Raw genomic sequence first — 16,299 nt, 5'->3', positions numbered from 1 at the left:
GTAAACAATAAACAGGGTTCGGTAGCTTAAATTTTCAGAAAATTTCGGGCTTTCCGATGTAAACCGAGCTTTAAATTCATGAATTGTTGTCATCGTTTCCCAACCTTGCTGTCAACAATAAACATCGTGTTTTTGTAATTGAAAATTCAATGAATGCAAGTTAATTTAGTGGAATTATGAGAGTTTAATTGCAAATATGTTGCAGGTTAGTTTAGTAATTAAGAATTTAATTTATAAACTAGTTTTTCTAAAATTTAATCCGTATTTATTTGCTTACTTGTATAGCAGAAATATCAACCGACTGACTAAGCATAACCTAAAAAATATTTGATGTGTTCTTGAGTTTTCCTGATTTTCTTATTTTTTGGAAAAAAGGAGACAGTTGCCAATAAAAATGTATTCTATTTGTAAAAATACACATCCTGCGACCGGCGTGGAACATGCGATAACGTGCAATTTTTTTAATCGTTCGGAAAAATGTTTGGTTGTAGCCGGAGCAAATATTATACGAGTTTTTCGATTAATTCCAGACATCGACAGTACAAAGAGAGAAAAATACACAGGTAGATAATTTTTCCTATTAATTTAAGTAAATAAGTAAATAAATAAGTTTTAAGTAAATAAATAAGTCATTTATTAACTTGTTGTTTTTAATAATTAGAAAAATTCATTAACTTGCCGTTTATTGGACTATGATCATGAATTAAATTTTATATTTCAATTTCCAGATGCACGACCACCAAAAATGAAACTAGAATGTTTGGGACAATTTACACTTCATGGAAATGTAATGTCTATACAATCAGTTCGTCTAATGGGATCGTCGAGAGATTCTCTTCTTCTAGGTTTTCGCGATGCTAAACTTTCAGTTGTGGAATATGATTTAGAAACACATGATTTACGATCCGTTTCTTTGCATTACTTTGAGGAAGATGAAATGCAGGTATAAAAACATTTTTTACAAATTCTGTAATGAAATTCTTCGCAGAAATTCAATTATGTTCAAAAAATCTTTTTAAATTCTGGTCAAAATTTCAATTATTTTTAAAAATAATTAAATTCTTCTCCGAAATTCAACTATTTTCAAAGATTTGTAATAAAATTCTTGACAAAATTTCAATTATTTTTCAAAATTTTCCTCAATCGAATGATTTTTAATATCTACTATTTTAATAAAATTTTCCAAAAGAATTTTATATTTTTGTCAGTAATTTTTCATTTTTGATCCATAAAGTTCGTATTTTTAAATACTTTCACTGGTTCGAGTCCTGCACAGAATGAAAATTTGTAAAAGAATTGCATTTTTAGGATGGATGGACAAATCATCATCATGTTCCAATAGTGAGAGTCGATCCAGAAGGTAGATGTGCAGTTATGTTAATTTATGGACGAAAATTAGTTGTTTTACCATTTCGTAAAGATCCAACTTTGGACGATGCCGAAGCTGAGATTACGAGATCCAGTAAGGCTCCCATTCTATCTTCTTACATGATTATTCTGAAGAATTTAGAAGAAAAAATGGATAATATCATTGATCTTCAGTTTCTTTACGGATATTACGAACCTACTTTATTAATTTTATACGAACCAGTTCGAACATTCTCCGGGTGAGTAGAAAATTCAGTTAAACTGTTCATAATTTAAATAAATTAGTTACTATAAAAATATAAGGCAAATATTAATAATAATAATAATAATAATAATAAAAATAATTATTCGATTATTCAGACGTATTGCAGTGAGACAAGACACTTGTGCAATGGTCGCAATATCATTAAATATTCAGCAGAAAGTTCATCCCATTATTTGGTCAGTGTCAAATTTACCATTTGATTGTTGTCAAGCAGTGCCTGTGAAAAAACCTCTTGGCGGAACATTAATAATGGCTGTAAATTCTTTAATTTATTTAAATCAAAGTATACCGCCCTATGGAATTTCAGTGAATAGTATAGCGGACACGAGTACAAATTTTCCCCTCAGTATGTAATTATTCTTTCTATTCGTAAAATGAGAGTTTTTAGCTAAATTGTAAAAAATATTTCAGTTTTATTTTATTTATATTCTATTGTTTTTTTACAGAACCACAAGAAGGAGTGAAAATAAGTTTAGAAGGAGCGCAAGTTGCCTTTATATCTACCGATCGATTGGTGATGTCTTTAAAAAGCGGTGAATTGTACGTTTTGTCACTTTTTGCTGATAGTATGCGATCTGTGCGAGGTTTTCATTTCGATAAAGCAGCCGCTAGTGTTTTAACTTCCTGTGTAAGTAGATTATGCATTTTATCTTTTTTGTTTTTAATTTAATTTACTATTAAATTTAATTTAATTTAATTCTGTATTTGCAAAATAAAATAGGTTTGTCTGTGTGAAGAAAATTACCTGTTTCTTGGCTCTCGCTTGGGAAATTCATTGCTCTTGAAATTCACCGAAAAGGAAAATGAGAATACATCGAGTAATCGTAATTCGGATTTATTCTTTACGGACAACACTGGCGAGACGCCGGCAAAAAAAGTGAAACAGGATTTCTTGGGCGATTGGATGGCGTCCGATGTCTTGGATATTAAAGATCCTGAAGAATTGGAAGTGTATGGAAATGAGACGCAAACGTCTATTCAAATCACGTCCTACAGTTTTGAAGTTGGTTGATTTTTATTATTTTTCCCTTACACTTTGTAATAAAATGTTGAAAAAAAAATTTCTCATTATGTTACGAATATAAAAAGTGTAAATAAATGTTTTTTACTTTTTATAAATTAAGGTATTAAAAGGAGAATTTTAATTTTTTCAGGTGTGTGACAGTTTATTAAATATCGGCCCCTGTGGGAATATTTCAATGGGTGAACCGGCATTTTTATCGGAAGAATTTTCTCACACCCAGGAACCGGATGTCGAATTGGTTACAACATCGGGTTACGGAAAAAACGGTGCACTTTGCGTTTTGCAAAGATCTATTCGTCCTCAGGTAATTATATTTTAAAGTTATTCGATAATTTCTAACGTATGGTAAAGTATACGTAATAATAATTTAATTACAATTAACGAAAAAATGAGTTGCAAAATGTTAAAAATATAGTTTTTATTACCATATTTATAAGTAAAAATATTATTTCAGGTTGTCACTACATTTGAACTTCCTGGCTGTGAAGACATGTGGACAGTTATCGGTGCGGTGAACGAGGATCTTGAAAAATCAGAAACAGACGGAGTACATGCATTTTTAATTTTGAGTCACGAAGATTCGACAATGGTAATTTATTTATTTACCACTAATGAATTTTTCTGATATTCATTTTGTTCTTTTCTGCTTTTTCTTCTTCTCCTTCAACATTTTTCTTAACTATCAAATCAGTAATAACTAATATAATAAAACTCGGAGTGATCGTTAATAATAAAAAAATAATATAATTAATAATAAAATTATGAAAATTAATATGTATTTACGGAATTATTAATTAATAATAACACAAGGGATAAATGTTTTCTTTTCAGATTCTTCGAACTGGACAGGAAATTAATGAGGTTGATCAAAGTGGATTTAGTACTCAAGGAACAACTGTTTTTGCTGGTAATTTGGGAGGAAACAAGTACATTATTCAAGTTACACAAAATGGTGTACGTTTGATGATTGGCACAGAGCAGGTAAGAAACCATTTTTTCTTTTCTGCAAAAAATAAATATAAAAATATAAATATAAGATTAAATAATCTTTATAAATAGCAAAATTTTTCATCCAAAATTAAATTATTTTTAATAATTTAAATGACATTCTTTGAAAAATTTAAATCGTTCTCAAAAGTTTTTCGCAATTCAATGATTTTTAATATTTACTACTTTCATAAAATTTACCACAAAATTCATTTATTAAAAAAAATTTTTTTATACAATTCTACGAAAACATTCAATTATTTTCATCGCAGAATTTCGAAATTATTTTTATTTCAATTTTACATAAATTTCTCGAAAAATGCAATTATTCTTAAAAATTTTATTAAAACTCGACGAAAGAATTCAATTTTAAGAAACATTTAATTATTCAATAAAATAATAAAATTTGTTGCAATAATTCAATTATTTTAAGGAATTTTTATAAAATTCTTTTCAAAAATTTAATTATTTTCATGAATATCAAAATTTATCACAAGAATTTAATTCTTTTGAACAGTAATAAAAAACTTTCCAAAAATTTTATTATTATTATTATTATTATTTATTCAATACACGGGTTAACAATTTTAATGAATTTCTTATCAAAATTTCAATTATTTAAACAAAATTTAATAAAATTCTTCGCATGAATGCAATTACTTTCATAAATTATTATTTAAATTTTTATCATGAATTTAATTATTTTTAAAAATTCTAATAGCATTCTTAATATTCTTAGAAGTTATTGAATTTCAAAAGGTTTGAATTTTTAAATTTTTGAAAATCTTATTTTCTATGGAAAAATAATAATAATTAAATATTTATATAAAAACGAAGTTATTGATGTTTTCGAATAATTTCACATTTAAAGAAATTCGTAAATAAATGTAATAGAATATTTTTTTGAGTATCTATAGTCATTTTTTGAGTGAATCAGAATATTTTTTAGGGTCTGGGGAAAAATCAAAATTTTGTCTGGAATTCAGGGAAAAACATAATTAAATTTTTGTGGTAACCTTGAAATATATAGTAAATTAATAAATAAATAATAAAAATAAATACTAAATTAGTAATTAAAATTACAGATTCAACATATGCCGATGGATTTTGGCTGTCCTATTGTATACGCAAGTTGCGCAGATCCTTATGTTGTTTTACTTACCGAAGATGGACAAGTAATTTTATTAACACTTAAGGAACAGGTTGCAAGAGGGTCGGCACGATTACATGCTCAATCTGCTGATTTATTATACGTAAGAAAAGTTATTCAATTTAGGAAGAAAGAGTATTTTAATTTAAACACTTTTTCTTCTTTATAAATTATGTATTTATTATATTTAGTTGAATTGTTTAAATTATTGAATTATTCAAAATCAAATCGTTTTTTCGATTTTTGAAAACTATGCAAAAGGTGAAAAAAACCTCGTTCACTTTTTTTAGTTAATTAAAGATTACCTGATTAAAATCAATTATATAAACATCTCGTCAATGAAATAAAAAATTAGTAAACAAAAATCGAAAAGAAGATTTTATTAAATATTTGTGAAAAGAAAAAAAATTCAACTACTTCAATAACTATTATTAAAAATAAATTGAGTTTAGTCGTATTTAGAAGAAAAAAAATTTATTGTAAATTTTTGTAAATTATATTTCTTTGAAAATTATATTTTAGCGACCACAAATAGAAGCAATTTGTGCGTACAGAGACGTGAGTGGTCTTTTCACGACAATTATAGCTGAAGATAATGACGAAGATTCGTCGGAAAAAGATAAACGTGTCGATGAGCCCACAATGGTGGAAACAATTGATAATGAGGATGATTTACTTTATGGTGATGTACCTGCTTTCCAGATGCCAATAGTTACACAACCTAAAACAACTGAAGCAACTTCTAAAAAAGCACCATGGTATTCTATAATTTTTAATTATTTTACAAATTAAATTGTTTTATAAATTTAATTTGTTATCCATTCAATTTTATAAATTAATTAAATTTTTTATTTTTAAATATTAATACTTTTTTAGTTATTTATTGTTTTAATAATTTTTTGTATTTTTTGTATTGTTTAATAAATTTAATCGTTTTAATTATTTGAAATCATGAATGTTTTTAATTTATGTTTTTTTAGGTGGCAGAAATTTCTTCAGGAACTTAAACCTACTTATTGGTTACTTGTATATAGAGATAGTGGAACTTTGGAAATTTATTCTCTACCAGATTTACGTTTATCGTATTTAATAAAAAATTTCGGTTTTGGACAGCAAGTTCTGCACGATAGTATGGAATCGACTACAGTTACACCAGCGCATGTTAATGAGATTCCCAATCCGCAAATTCAGGTAAACTGTCTACGTTTATATAAAATTATTGTGAAATTTTGTTTGCAAAAAATTAAATATAGTTTTGGAAATAATAATTTTCGTTTAATGAAATAATAATTAATTTTCTTTTGTCAATAGGTTCGAGAGATTTTAATGGTCGCTTTAGGTCATCACGGAAATAGGCCAATGCTTCTACTGCGATTAGATAATGAATTGCAAATCTATCAAGTTTATAAGTATCCTAAGGGTTACTTAAAATTGAGATTCAAGAAATTGGATCATGGCATTATACCAGGAAGTTTAAAGTAATTCTTAATTTTGTTTTTGTTTCATTTGATTTTTTATTTATAGGCAACTTTTTATTTGATATAAATTAATTACTACAATTAATAATAAGTAATTAATTTTTAATTGTAATAATAATGATTCTATCACTCGGTTGTGAAATTAATTTCTTAATTGTGCTGTTTTCTGTAACAAGGTCGAAATTCAAAGAGGAAGAAACGATGCAAGATGACAGACGCGTTTCCGTGATGCGTTATTTCAGTAACATTGCTGGTTACAATGGGGTTTTTATCAGCGGAGATTATCCTCACTGGATATTCCTGACAGGTCGCGGGGAATTGCGAGCCCATCCAATGACAATCGATGGACCAATTAAATCTTTTGCTCCGTTTAACAATGTTAATTGTCCCCAAGGATTTTTGTATTTCAACAGAAAGGTAATTTGTCCATTTTTTCATTTTGATAAATAAAATTTTTAATGTAATTTTTTAAAAAATTATGAAATACATTTTTTTTGTAGGAGGAATTGCGAATTTGTGTTCTACCAACTCATCTCTCGTACGATGCGCCTTGGCCTGTGAGAAAAGTTCCTTTACGATGTACTCCACATTTTGTCACCTATCATCTTGAGAGTAAAACTTATTGTGTAATAACAAGCACAGCTGAACCTTTAAAAAGTTATTACAGATTTAATGGAGAAGACAAGGTGAGAATTGAATTTTTTTGTCTTGTTTCTTTTGTTTTTTTACTTCTTTTACATATTAAAATAAATAGAAAATAGAAAGTTTATTTTACAAATATTCTTAATATTTAAAGAAATAAATTTTGAAAATTAACAATAATCATTAAACTTGTTTAGGAATTCACAGAGGAAGAACGTTCGGATCGATTTCCATTTCCAATTCAAGAGCAATTTTGTATTGTACTATTTTCACCGGTATCGTGGGAAACAATTCCAAATACGAAAATTGAATTGGACCAGTGGGAGCATGTTACTTGTTTGAAAAATGTCTCGTTAGCCTACGAGGGAACAAGGTCTGGTCTCAAGGGTTATATTGTACTTGGAACAAATTACAATTATGGAGAAGACATCACCAGCAGAGGCCGGGTAATAAACGAAACTTTTCATTCTGTTTGAAAGAATCATTATTCAGTCGAAAATTAATAAAATTTATTAATCGGAATGTTAATTAAACTAATTAGTCGAAAAATTAAAATTTATTAATCGGAAAGTTAATCAAATTAATTAATCGAAAAATTAATAAAATTAATCAATTAAAATTGAAGTTTGAATTAAAAGAATTTTTTGTATTTAATTTAGAAAATAATTTGAATGAATTTTAATTTAATTTAGTTAGTAAATAAAATTAATAATTGTTGTTAATGGAAATTTTCTATTTACAGATACTTATTTTCGACATCATTGAGGTTGTCCCAGAGCCAGGCCAACCATTGACAAAAAATCGATTTAAGCAAATTTATGCGAAAGAACAAAAAGGACCGATTACTGCTATCACTCAAGTCTCAGGCTTTTTGGTGTCCGCTGTCGGACAAAAGGTAAAGTCGATAAATTTAATTTATTTAAATTTCATTTGTAATTTTATTAAAAATTACTAAATAGGATTAATTTCCTATTTTATTAATTTCTTATTTTATGTAGTGTTTTATTAATACTAAATAAAATAGGAAATTAATAAAAATAATAAAATAATAATAAAATAAATATGAATTTTTTTTTTACTTTCAGATTTACATTTGGCAATTGAAAGACAATGATCTCGTGGGCGTTGCATTTATAGACACGCAAATTTACATTCATCAAATGTTGAGTATTAAGAGTTTAATTTTGATTGCGGACGTATACAAATCAATAAGTTTACTGAGGTTTCAAGAAGAGTATCGAACTCTTTCACTCGTGAGTCGAGTGAGTAGAAAATACTTTTCCATTTCTTTTTTTGTTGGGAATAAATTTAAGAATATTCCTTAAATCTTCTTTTCTTCTCTTTTTTCCAGGATTTTCGACCTGCGGAAGTTTTCACGATAGAATATTTAATTGATAATAATAATTTGGGATTCCTCGTCGCCGATGGTGAAAGTAATTTTGCCCTATTCATGTATCAACCTGAATCGAGGGAGAGTTTAGGTGGACAGAAATTAATTCGTAAAGCTGATTTCCATTTGGGTCAGAAGGTGAATTCGTTTTTCCGCATTAAATGTAAAAATGTCGATGTCGCTAATAATAGAAAACAAATAGTTGGCGCGGATAAGAGGCATATTACTATGTATGGTAAGTTGTGAAATTTAATTGTCACCATTAAATATTTATAAAGTTAATTAAATAATTGTTAAATTGTGATAAACGAATTGATTGAAAATTAGGTTTGTAATTTTTTTTTAGAATGATGACACTTTTTTTTGTAATTATTTGTATTTTTTTTATATAATTTTTTACTTTGAATTTGAAATATATTTGAATATAATTTTATAGAATGAAATAAGAATTATAAATAAAATGTATACAAAAAATATATATAATAAATAAATGAAATAAATAAAATAAATAAATATATAAAAAAATGTGTAAGAACATATTTTAATAAAATTATTGTTTATTAAATTTTTATTATAATTTTTATTTCAGCAACATTAGATGGAGGCCTCGGTTATATTCTTCCAGTTCCTGAGAAAACATACAGGAGATTGCTTATGTTGCAAAATGTATTATTACAGCACATTTGTCATATCGCTGGTCTAAATCCAAAAGCTTTTCGGTAATTTACCATTTTATTATTAAATTTTCAATTAAATTAATTTTATTTACGTTTTATTTTGCTTTAAGTAAATTAAATAGTAAAAATAATTTCTCTTTACTGCTGACAATTTTAAATAGTTTAAAAATAGTTTTCAAAATTATTATTTTTATTTATGCCAAATTTATTTATTTGACATAAATAATAATAAAAATTATTTATTCAATAATTATTAAGTCATAATATTCATGATTTTAAAAAAAGTAATTCCTTACTTTTAAGAATAATTTTTTAATGCACAAATTCAAAATTACATTTTTTTCTAGAACATACAAAAGTTTTGTGCGACTACAAGGAAATCCAGCAAGAGGCGTAATTGATGGTGATCTAATTTGGAAATATCTGAATCTACCGTTTCATGAAAAATCAGAGGTAGCGAAAAAAATAGGAACGCGAATCCCAGAAATCATAGAAGATATAGAAGAAATAAATCGATTGACAGCACATTTTTAATTGTTTCGCATTTTCAAAAAGGAAAACAAATTTAATTAACGAAGAAGTGCCTCTATTATGATTTGAAATTCTAATTATAATTAATTAGTTATATTCATTTAACTGTTTTGCTTTTTCTAAAAGAAGAAATAATTAAATTTAATTACATAAGGCACCTATATTCATTCCTGTTTTGACGTAATATATATTTAAAAAAAACAATGTTTCGCGAAAATCATTTATTTTTGTGTAATAAATTTTTCATTATTTTATAGATTTTTTTTTTGTAAAGAGTGAATGAAATTGAGAAAATGAGAGACAATGTGATGTAAATTTATTAATATAACATTAAATATAAAATTAAAAATTAAGTTTTTTAATTCGAATTGAGTTTTGATGATTTATTTAAACATTCTTATTGCCGAGAAAAGGAAATCTGTTCTTTTTAAAGCAAAAAATTTTTTAAAATTGTTTAATTAAAATTAAAAACAAATGGAACAATAATAGTATAATTTGTTCATTATCAAAGAAACAAAACTTTATTTTGAAATCTTTAAATTCAATTTATAATAATAGTATAATAATAAATGTTACAAAATTTAAATAAATAAATCTTTCACAAGAAGCAAAAGAAAATTATCGAAACGATTTCTTGTTAGAAAATTAAGCAGGATATTTCTGCTTCAGCAAAATAGATATTTCGTAGTGTTTTTTTTCAGTTTCATTATCAATATATACTGTACATATTTACAAGATAATAGAAAATTTGATATCCACATTCCCATCTCAAATTCATTATGAAAATAACAAACAATATTTTTTTTGACATAACTAGAAATTTGAGAAGGAACGTTTCTTAGATGATTTCTTTAACATTTTCTTTTGAGATTTAATACAAAGATTTTTAAGAAAAGTCACATGTTTCCTTTGTAACGTAGTTTGAGTAATTAAATCTCCAATTTTAATTGCTGCTTTCGTGACCTTTGGTTCATTTATTTGAAGAGCTTCATTCATATAGATAGTCGCTTCCTTTTTTAATTTACGGAATTTTTTGGAATTTTTGTTCAATTTTTTATTACTTTTTCCAGAAATATTAAGTTGATATTGTGGACTATTTTGTACATTTGTTGGATAGTATTTAACGTTTCGCTCTGTAGTGGGAGTTATGAAATTACTTGTACTCGTTGATATTGGTATAAAATCAGCATCAGGAAAAGTGAACACATTTCGTTTTTGTTGGAAATTATTCGGTGACATTGTCATATCAAAGTCCACTAATGAAGGCAATTTATTTGGTGATGAATTTTCTTCGATCGATTCATTATTTTCGTGTTCTACAATTTCTACGGCACTTTCTTGATTTTCATTGAAGACTATATCATTTAGTGAAACATTTACATCCATTGCTTTCAAGGTGAAATATTTATTTAACATTTGTACTAAATTCGTTGGTAAACAATCAGAAAATATTAAATGATAATAGTAATAAAGAGAAATGTAACTGTTTAATTTTACTCTTTTTGATAAACTCACTAAATTTAGAGCAATTTCCATTTTTGAAAAGGCTTTCTTCTCGACACCACAATCGAGTTTATAGAGCATTGTGATAAGTAAATTTCTTATCGATATCATTTCTTTCTTCTTCTTATTGAATTCGGGTTTTTTAGATTGATCTTGATTTTCCTTTAACCACAATGACGTTTCTTTCAAATAATTAAAACACTCTTCAACACTTTTCGATTCCTCATTAAATTTATCCAATCTCGCTTGAAATATCTTGGCTATTATCGTTTTATCTCTTGGAATTTTTCTCATAATTTGTTTTTTAGTCTTTGGTGATTCTAACCAGAAATTGATGATTTTTTTAAATACGTTCCGATCGGAAAATAATTCATAAAACGTTACGGACAATATTATTTTTGAATCTTGAGTAACGGTAATGTAAATATCGCATTTTAAATATTTACTTAAATTTTTCAAAAAAGCAAAAGAAGTTCGACCAGCGATTAATTCCTCGACATTTGCATTTTTTATATCATTCAAACACATTTGTTTTTTATGTTCGCGATTAAATTCTTCGGGTGTTAAATGAATTTTCGGAGGATGACTGTATTCACATTCGAAAATTAGTTTTTCTGTGTCCAAATTTGGCTTCCTCAGCGATACAAAATTGCTTTTTATTAATATATTTGAATTTTTAATTGGTGTACCTGATGTTCTAATTTTATTAGAATTTTTACTTGGCGTATTGTTGACACTTTCTCCGTTTTCTAAAGTCTCGTTGATCTCCGTCAATGATTGGGATGATGTTGCAGATTCGTCTAAATTTATAACTTGAACACTGGTCATTGAATTTTCAGCAACTTTTTTATAATTCTGTACGTGAGCAGGAGTGGGATAATGTGGTGTCCAACGATATTTGGGACAGTTGTAGAACTCGTGACCCCATTTTGTGCAATTGCAACAAATTAAAAGATGCGATGGTTTCATGACTTCTTTACTATTCGTCGGCGTCTTGTGCTCCGAATGATTTGTCTGAAATCAAATTTCTATTTTAGTAGAGGAATTCAAATAAAAATAATCATAATTAACATAAATGTTGAAATTTAAATTAATTGCTTAATCAGGGTTGCAGCAAAAATTTGATTTTCTTTTCCCTGATTTCCAGACAGAATTTTTCCCTTTTTTCCTGATTCTAAAGAATATTCTGATTCACTCTAAAAATAATTAAATACTTAAGCAAATGTTTCTAATCTACTTATTTATGAATATTTACAAATTTCAAAAATATTCAAAATAATTTCTTTTTACATAAATATTTTATCATTATTCTTATTATTCCAAAAGATTTAAGATTTTCAAAACAAGAATTAAAGAGTTTTGAAATCTAATAATTTACATTAATTGCCACTGCACTGCGACTTCTCCAAAATTATTTTCAATATTTTAATTCAATTATTTTTTAGAATTTTTAACTAAGATACTATTATAAATCAATCATTTTTAATAATTTCTCTGTAAAATTACATTCAAGATTTCATTTAAATTATTTTCTAGAATTTTTAACTAAAATTCTTTAAAAAATCAATTATTTTTTATAATTTGTTTCCAAAATTATATTCAGTATATTTCAATTCAATTATTTTCAAGAATTTTTAACTAAAATTCTTTTTTAAATTAATTACTATAAATAATAATAATTTTTTTCCAAAATTATCATAAAAATTCACAATTTAATTATTTTTCAAAATTTTTAACTGAAATTCTTTGAAAAATCAATTATTTTTATTAATTTTTTTCCAAAAATTATTATCAAGAGTTTAATTAAATTATTTTCAAGAATTTTTAACTACAATTCTTTTCTAAATCAATTATTTTTAATCATTTTCTTCAAAAATTATTTTAAAGATCTAACTTCAATTATTTTCTAGAATTTTTAACTAAAATTCTTTTTTAAATTAATTATTTTTAATAATATTTCTCTAAAACTACATTCAAAATTTGCATTCAATTATTTTCTAGAATTTTTAACTGAAATTGTTTATTAAATCAATTATTATTAATAATTTTTCTAATAAATTTTAATAAAAATTCCCAATTCAGTAATTTTTTTAAATTTATGACTTAAATTCTTAGAAAAATCAATTTTTTAAAATTATTGTTCTCCAAAAATTATTTTTAAGAGTTTAATTCAATTATTCTGCAGGAAAATTAATTAAGTACAATAATTTTAACTTAAATTCTTTGAAAAATTAATTATATATAAATTTTATTAATTAACCGTGTTAATTAATTTAATGTGACTTACAGTATGATGATATTGTCTCCACAGATCAGGGCAAGTTTCCTTTTTATGACCTTTAGAACGACAAAGTGAACAATTCAACTTTGTACAATATTCGCAAGTTTTTCTATACGAATGTTGTTTTCTGCCACACTAAAAATAAAAATTAAATTATAACAGTTGAATTTTCGATGTTTCAAAATTTTTTAATTTAAATGATAGCTGTAGTAAAAGGTAATTTTTTCAATTTTACATACCGTGAGACAAATTTTACTAGGGCAGCGAGTTTCATAATGTCCTTGAGAGCCACACATGTGACAAATTGGAGATTTCTTCGGCTCTGGACAATTGGCTCTGAAATGTCCCGATTGACGACATAAAGTACACTTCGCTTTATTAAGAAAATATCTCTGTTGTCTCAAACTCGGCTTCCAATCGTCATCCAAAATTGTCCAATGTTTCGGATTTTCTGTAAAATTGAAATAAAAACCATCATTTAAAAATCTTGATTATTTCTTAATTAGTTTCAATAAGTAACAATAAAAATTATTAAAATAATTATATTTAATATTTTGAAATATATTTATTATTTTGAAATATATTCAATATTTTGAAATATATTTAATATTTTCCAATAATTTTTGTTGATTCAATTTTAATAAGTAACTTACTTGACATTTTACTGCGAACTTCTTCAACACTGTAGTTCTCTCCACCCCAAGAATTATTATAAAAGGCTTTCACTGCACCAATCATTGGCTCAAAGAAATATTCTTCGTCGGTTTTTTCTCTGCTGCTTTTCATTTTTAGATTTTTGGAGATTTTCACTTTGGATGTACTTGGTTGTGGATTATCATTCAGTGGCTCAAAATATTCATTCCTAGTTTCTTGATCAGCTGTAGACTTTCCCATTTTTAGTCTTGATGGTGAAGAATTCGGAAGGGTACAATTTAATATTAAATCTTGAATTGCTTCATTATCTTCTTCATCTGCATATATTGAACTACTTTCATCGCCACTATCTACAGTAACGTAGGAACAATTTCTAGAACTGATATTTGAATTTGTCGTAAAACTAGATTGTGAATTACTGATATTTCTTTCTGAATTATCAGAATTGTAATTTTCAGATGTTGGATACGATGATTCGGAAATTTCTAGTGTTTTTGAATTTTCTTGAGAATTTTGCACTAAATTATCTTCAATTTCGGTTGTATTTTTATTTTCTAAACTTTGTTCGGAATCATCGGACTTGGATTGAAATTTCTTCTTGGCGGGCAAGCAATTTAAATCATAAATTCCATCATCAGAATCGGATGTGTTTGTATCGGAATCTTTTAAATTGACAAGTGGTGGAGTTGGTTTTGGGGGTATCGGTACCTCGAGGATCGATTCTTCAGAATCGGAACTTGAATTCAACCAAATTGGCAAAGTGCCTTTGTCCTCAATGCGTTTCTTTAACTTTCGAGTATCATTGATGGATGAATCGTCAGAGGATTCAGAAGAGGTGATATCGATTACATCCTCTTTCTCGGTTTCTTGCTTTTTTTCACCTACTTCAGTAGTATTTGTTTTAGATGATTTAGAATTTTTTCTCTTTTTACTTTTCGCTTTCTCGGCATCATCAATTTTTTTCTTCTCCTTCCAGCCTTTTGGAAAAAGAATATTCATTGCTCCATCGCTAATTATTGGAAGATTATCACCAGACCAGGATTTTTTGGAATTTAACACAACTGGATATATCTGAGAATCTGAATCAACGTCAATACTTTCACAATACTCGACACTCCTTTTTCTGGCACTCTCATAATCTTTGTCATTTTTAGATTTCCTTTTTGCAGATTTGGGAATTGTTGTTGAAGGAGTATTCATTTTTGCGGGAGAATTATACGTATTTTTTGGTGAATTATTTTGATTTTGTCCATTTTTTAAAATTGGCGAATTATTTTTTGAATCTTTCATTATTTCGAATTTATTTTTTGGAGATTTTTGTAATTTTTGTTGTGAATTTAATGATTTATTGACGATTTCATTAGAGATTCTACTTGGAGTATTGTCAATTGTTATATCGAAATTCTTTTGCTTTTCTAAATTTAGATTTTTGTCAGGGTCTTGTGATAATTGATGTTCATTCTTTTTGTTTACCTCTTCAGTAGTAATTAAATTTTGAATACCTTTTGAACTTGATTTTGATTGAGAAGTACTCGAAATACAGCAATGAGTTGCATTTTTAATATCCTGTATAGTTCTTATGGAATCGTCTTCGAATTTTTCGTTGGTTTCGTGAATTTCATTGGAGAAATAAATCTCAGCGTATAATCGTCCCTCTAAGTCACTATCGTTTTCATTTTCTTCGAAATCATATTGATTCCGAGAATCATCATTCTAAAAACAATATAAAAAAATTAATTAACGTTGAAGTATAAGAAAATATACGAACAAAATATAAGACAAGTGCTTATTAAATGATAGAAGTATAAAAATTAGAATTTTGCCTAACTACATATTCGAAATATTCTATAAATACAATTAATTGCAATTTAATTATTAATACATAATCAACTTGTGTAACAAAATTATTAAAATTATCCTAACCTCAAAATAGTTAAAGGTTCTCTGACTCCATGTGGAACAGTCAGTTAATAATCATTTAAAATTGATTCAGAAAAAAATAAATACTTTTAAGTGATATGAAATTATGTTCTATATTATTAATTATCAGTTATTTACTCACGTTGCAGTATTTTTTTGATTGAAAAGATAAATTGCTTACCGTCTTTAAAACTTCTTCCATTTTCCTTTGTTAACACAAAACTTAACTTTATATTTAAAAGTTAAACTTTCACAGTTCATTTGCATTCCGTTAAAGCTTCACTGCTTTTATGTTTTAATTATTTTCTTAAGTAATTGTAAAAACAAATTTTATTTAGAAGCACATGGTAGAAAACTGTAGAAGTCTATAGCAGAACGCTGTGTGAGCAGATAGTGGACGTAATTCACCCCCCCCACCAAAATCCATTA

At 26.3% G+C, this 16,299-nt stretch overlaps 2 protein-coding genes across 3 annotated transcripts; one reads left to right on the top strand and one right to left on the bottom strand.

Moving 5' to 3' along the window:
* Nucleotides 1-87: 87 nt before the first annotated feature.
* LOC122509280 (cleavage and polyadenylation specificity factor subunit 1) lies at nucleotides 88-9,880 on the top strand. Of its 2 annotated transcripts, none has more exons than XM_043623219.1 (22): nucleotides 88-205; nucleotides 289-563; nucleotides 729-943; nucleotides 1,309-1,607; nucleotides 1,729-1,979; nucleotides 2,080-2,261; nucleotides 2,355-2,636; nucleotides 2,788-2,961; nucleotides 3,112-3,246; nucleotides 3,489-3,638; nucleotides 4,730-4,897; nucleotides 5,317-5,552; nucleotides 5,775-5,985; nucleotides 6,106-6,272; nucleotides 6,449-6,689; nucleotides 6,773-6,958; nucleotides 7,112-7,360; nucleotides 7,657-7,809; nucleotides 8,000-8,176; nucleotides 8,266-8,539; nucleotides 8,894-9,023; nucleotides 9,329-9,880. In XM_043623219.1, the coding sequence occupies exons 2-22, from the start codon at nucleotides 395-397 to the stop codon at nucleotides 9,513-9,515; spliced, it is 4,236 nt and encodes a 1,411-aa protein (XP_043479154.1). In that variant the 5' UTR covers nucleotides 88-205; nucleotides 289-394; the 3' UTR covers nucleotides 9,516-9,880. The 2 variants fall into 2 exon arrangements, with proteins under 2 accessions (XP_043479154.1, XP_043479153.1); XM_043623218.1 differs by having other exon boundaries at nucleotides 286-563.
* A 397-nt stretch (nucleotides 9,881-10,277) lies between these two features.
* Nucleotides 10,278-16,268, bottom strand: LOC122509281. The gene is made up of 5 exons (XM_043623220.1): nucleotides 16,052-16,268; nucleotides 13,950-15,663; nucleotides 13,536-13,747; nucleotides 13,303-13,431; nucleotides 10,278-12,029 (listed from the first exon to the last, which is right to left on the bottom strand). The coding sequence occupies exons 1-5, from the start codon at nucleotides 16,070-16,072 to the stop codon at nucleotides 10,326-10,328; spliced, it is 3,780 nt and encodes a 1,259-aa protein (XP_043479155.1). The 5' UTR covers nucleotides 16,073-16,268; the 3' UTR covers nucleotides 10,278-10,325.
* Between the last annotated feature and the right edge of the window lie 31 nt (nucleotides 16,269-16,299).

Source organism: Leptopilina heterotoma, unplaced genomic scaffold (genome assembly GCF_015476425.1).
Source record: "Leptopilina heterotoma isolate Lh14 unplaced genomic scaffold, ASM1547642v1 Lhet_60, whole genome shotgun sequence".
Classification (NCBI taxonomy): domain Eukaryota; kingdom Metazoa; phylum Arthropoda; class Insecta; order Hymenoptera; family Figitidae; genus Leptopilina; species Leptopilina heterotoma.
The sequence above is the reverse complement of the archived record's forward strand: the minus strand, read 5'-3'. Positions and strand labels throughout refer to the sequence as shown.

Excerpts from the sequence above, each read along its gene's own strand:
- LOC122509280 (XM_043623219.1), top strand. The coding sequence starts at position 395 with ATGTATTCTATTTGTAAAAATACACATCCTGCGACCGGCGTGGAACAT. Across the intron at positions 4,898-5,316 it reads AATCTGCTGATTTATTATAC|CGACCACAAATAGAAGCAAT; the intron begins GTAAGAAAAGTT and ends ATTATATTTTAG. Across the intron at positions 7,361-7,656 it reads ACATCACCAGCAGAGGCCGG|ATACTTATTTTCGACATCAT; the intron begins GTAATAAACGAA and ends TTCTATTTACAG.
- LOC122509281 (XM_043623220.1), bottom strand. The coding sequence starts at position 16,072 with ATGGAAGAAGTTTTAAAGACG. Across the intron at positions 13,748-13,949 it reads AGTTCGCAGTAAAATGTCAA|AAAATCCGAAACATTGGACA; the intron begins GTAAGTTACTTA and ends TCAATTTTACAG. Across the intron at positions 13,432-13,535 it reads CTAGTAAAATTTGTCTCACG|TGTGGCAGAAAACAACATTC; the intron begins GTATGTAAAATT and ends TTTTATTTTTAG.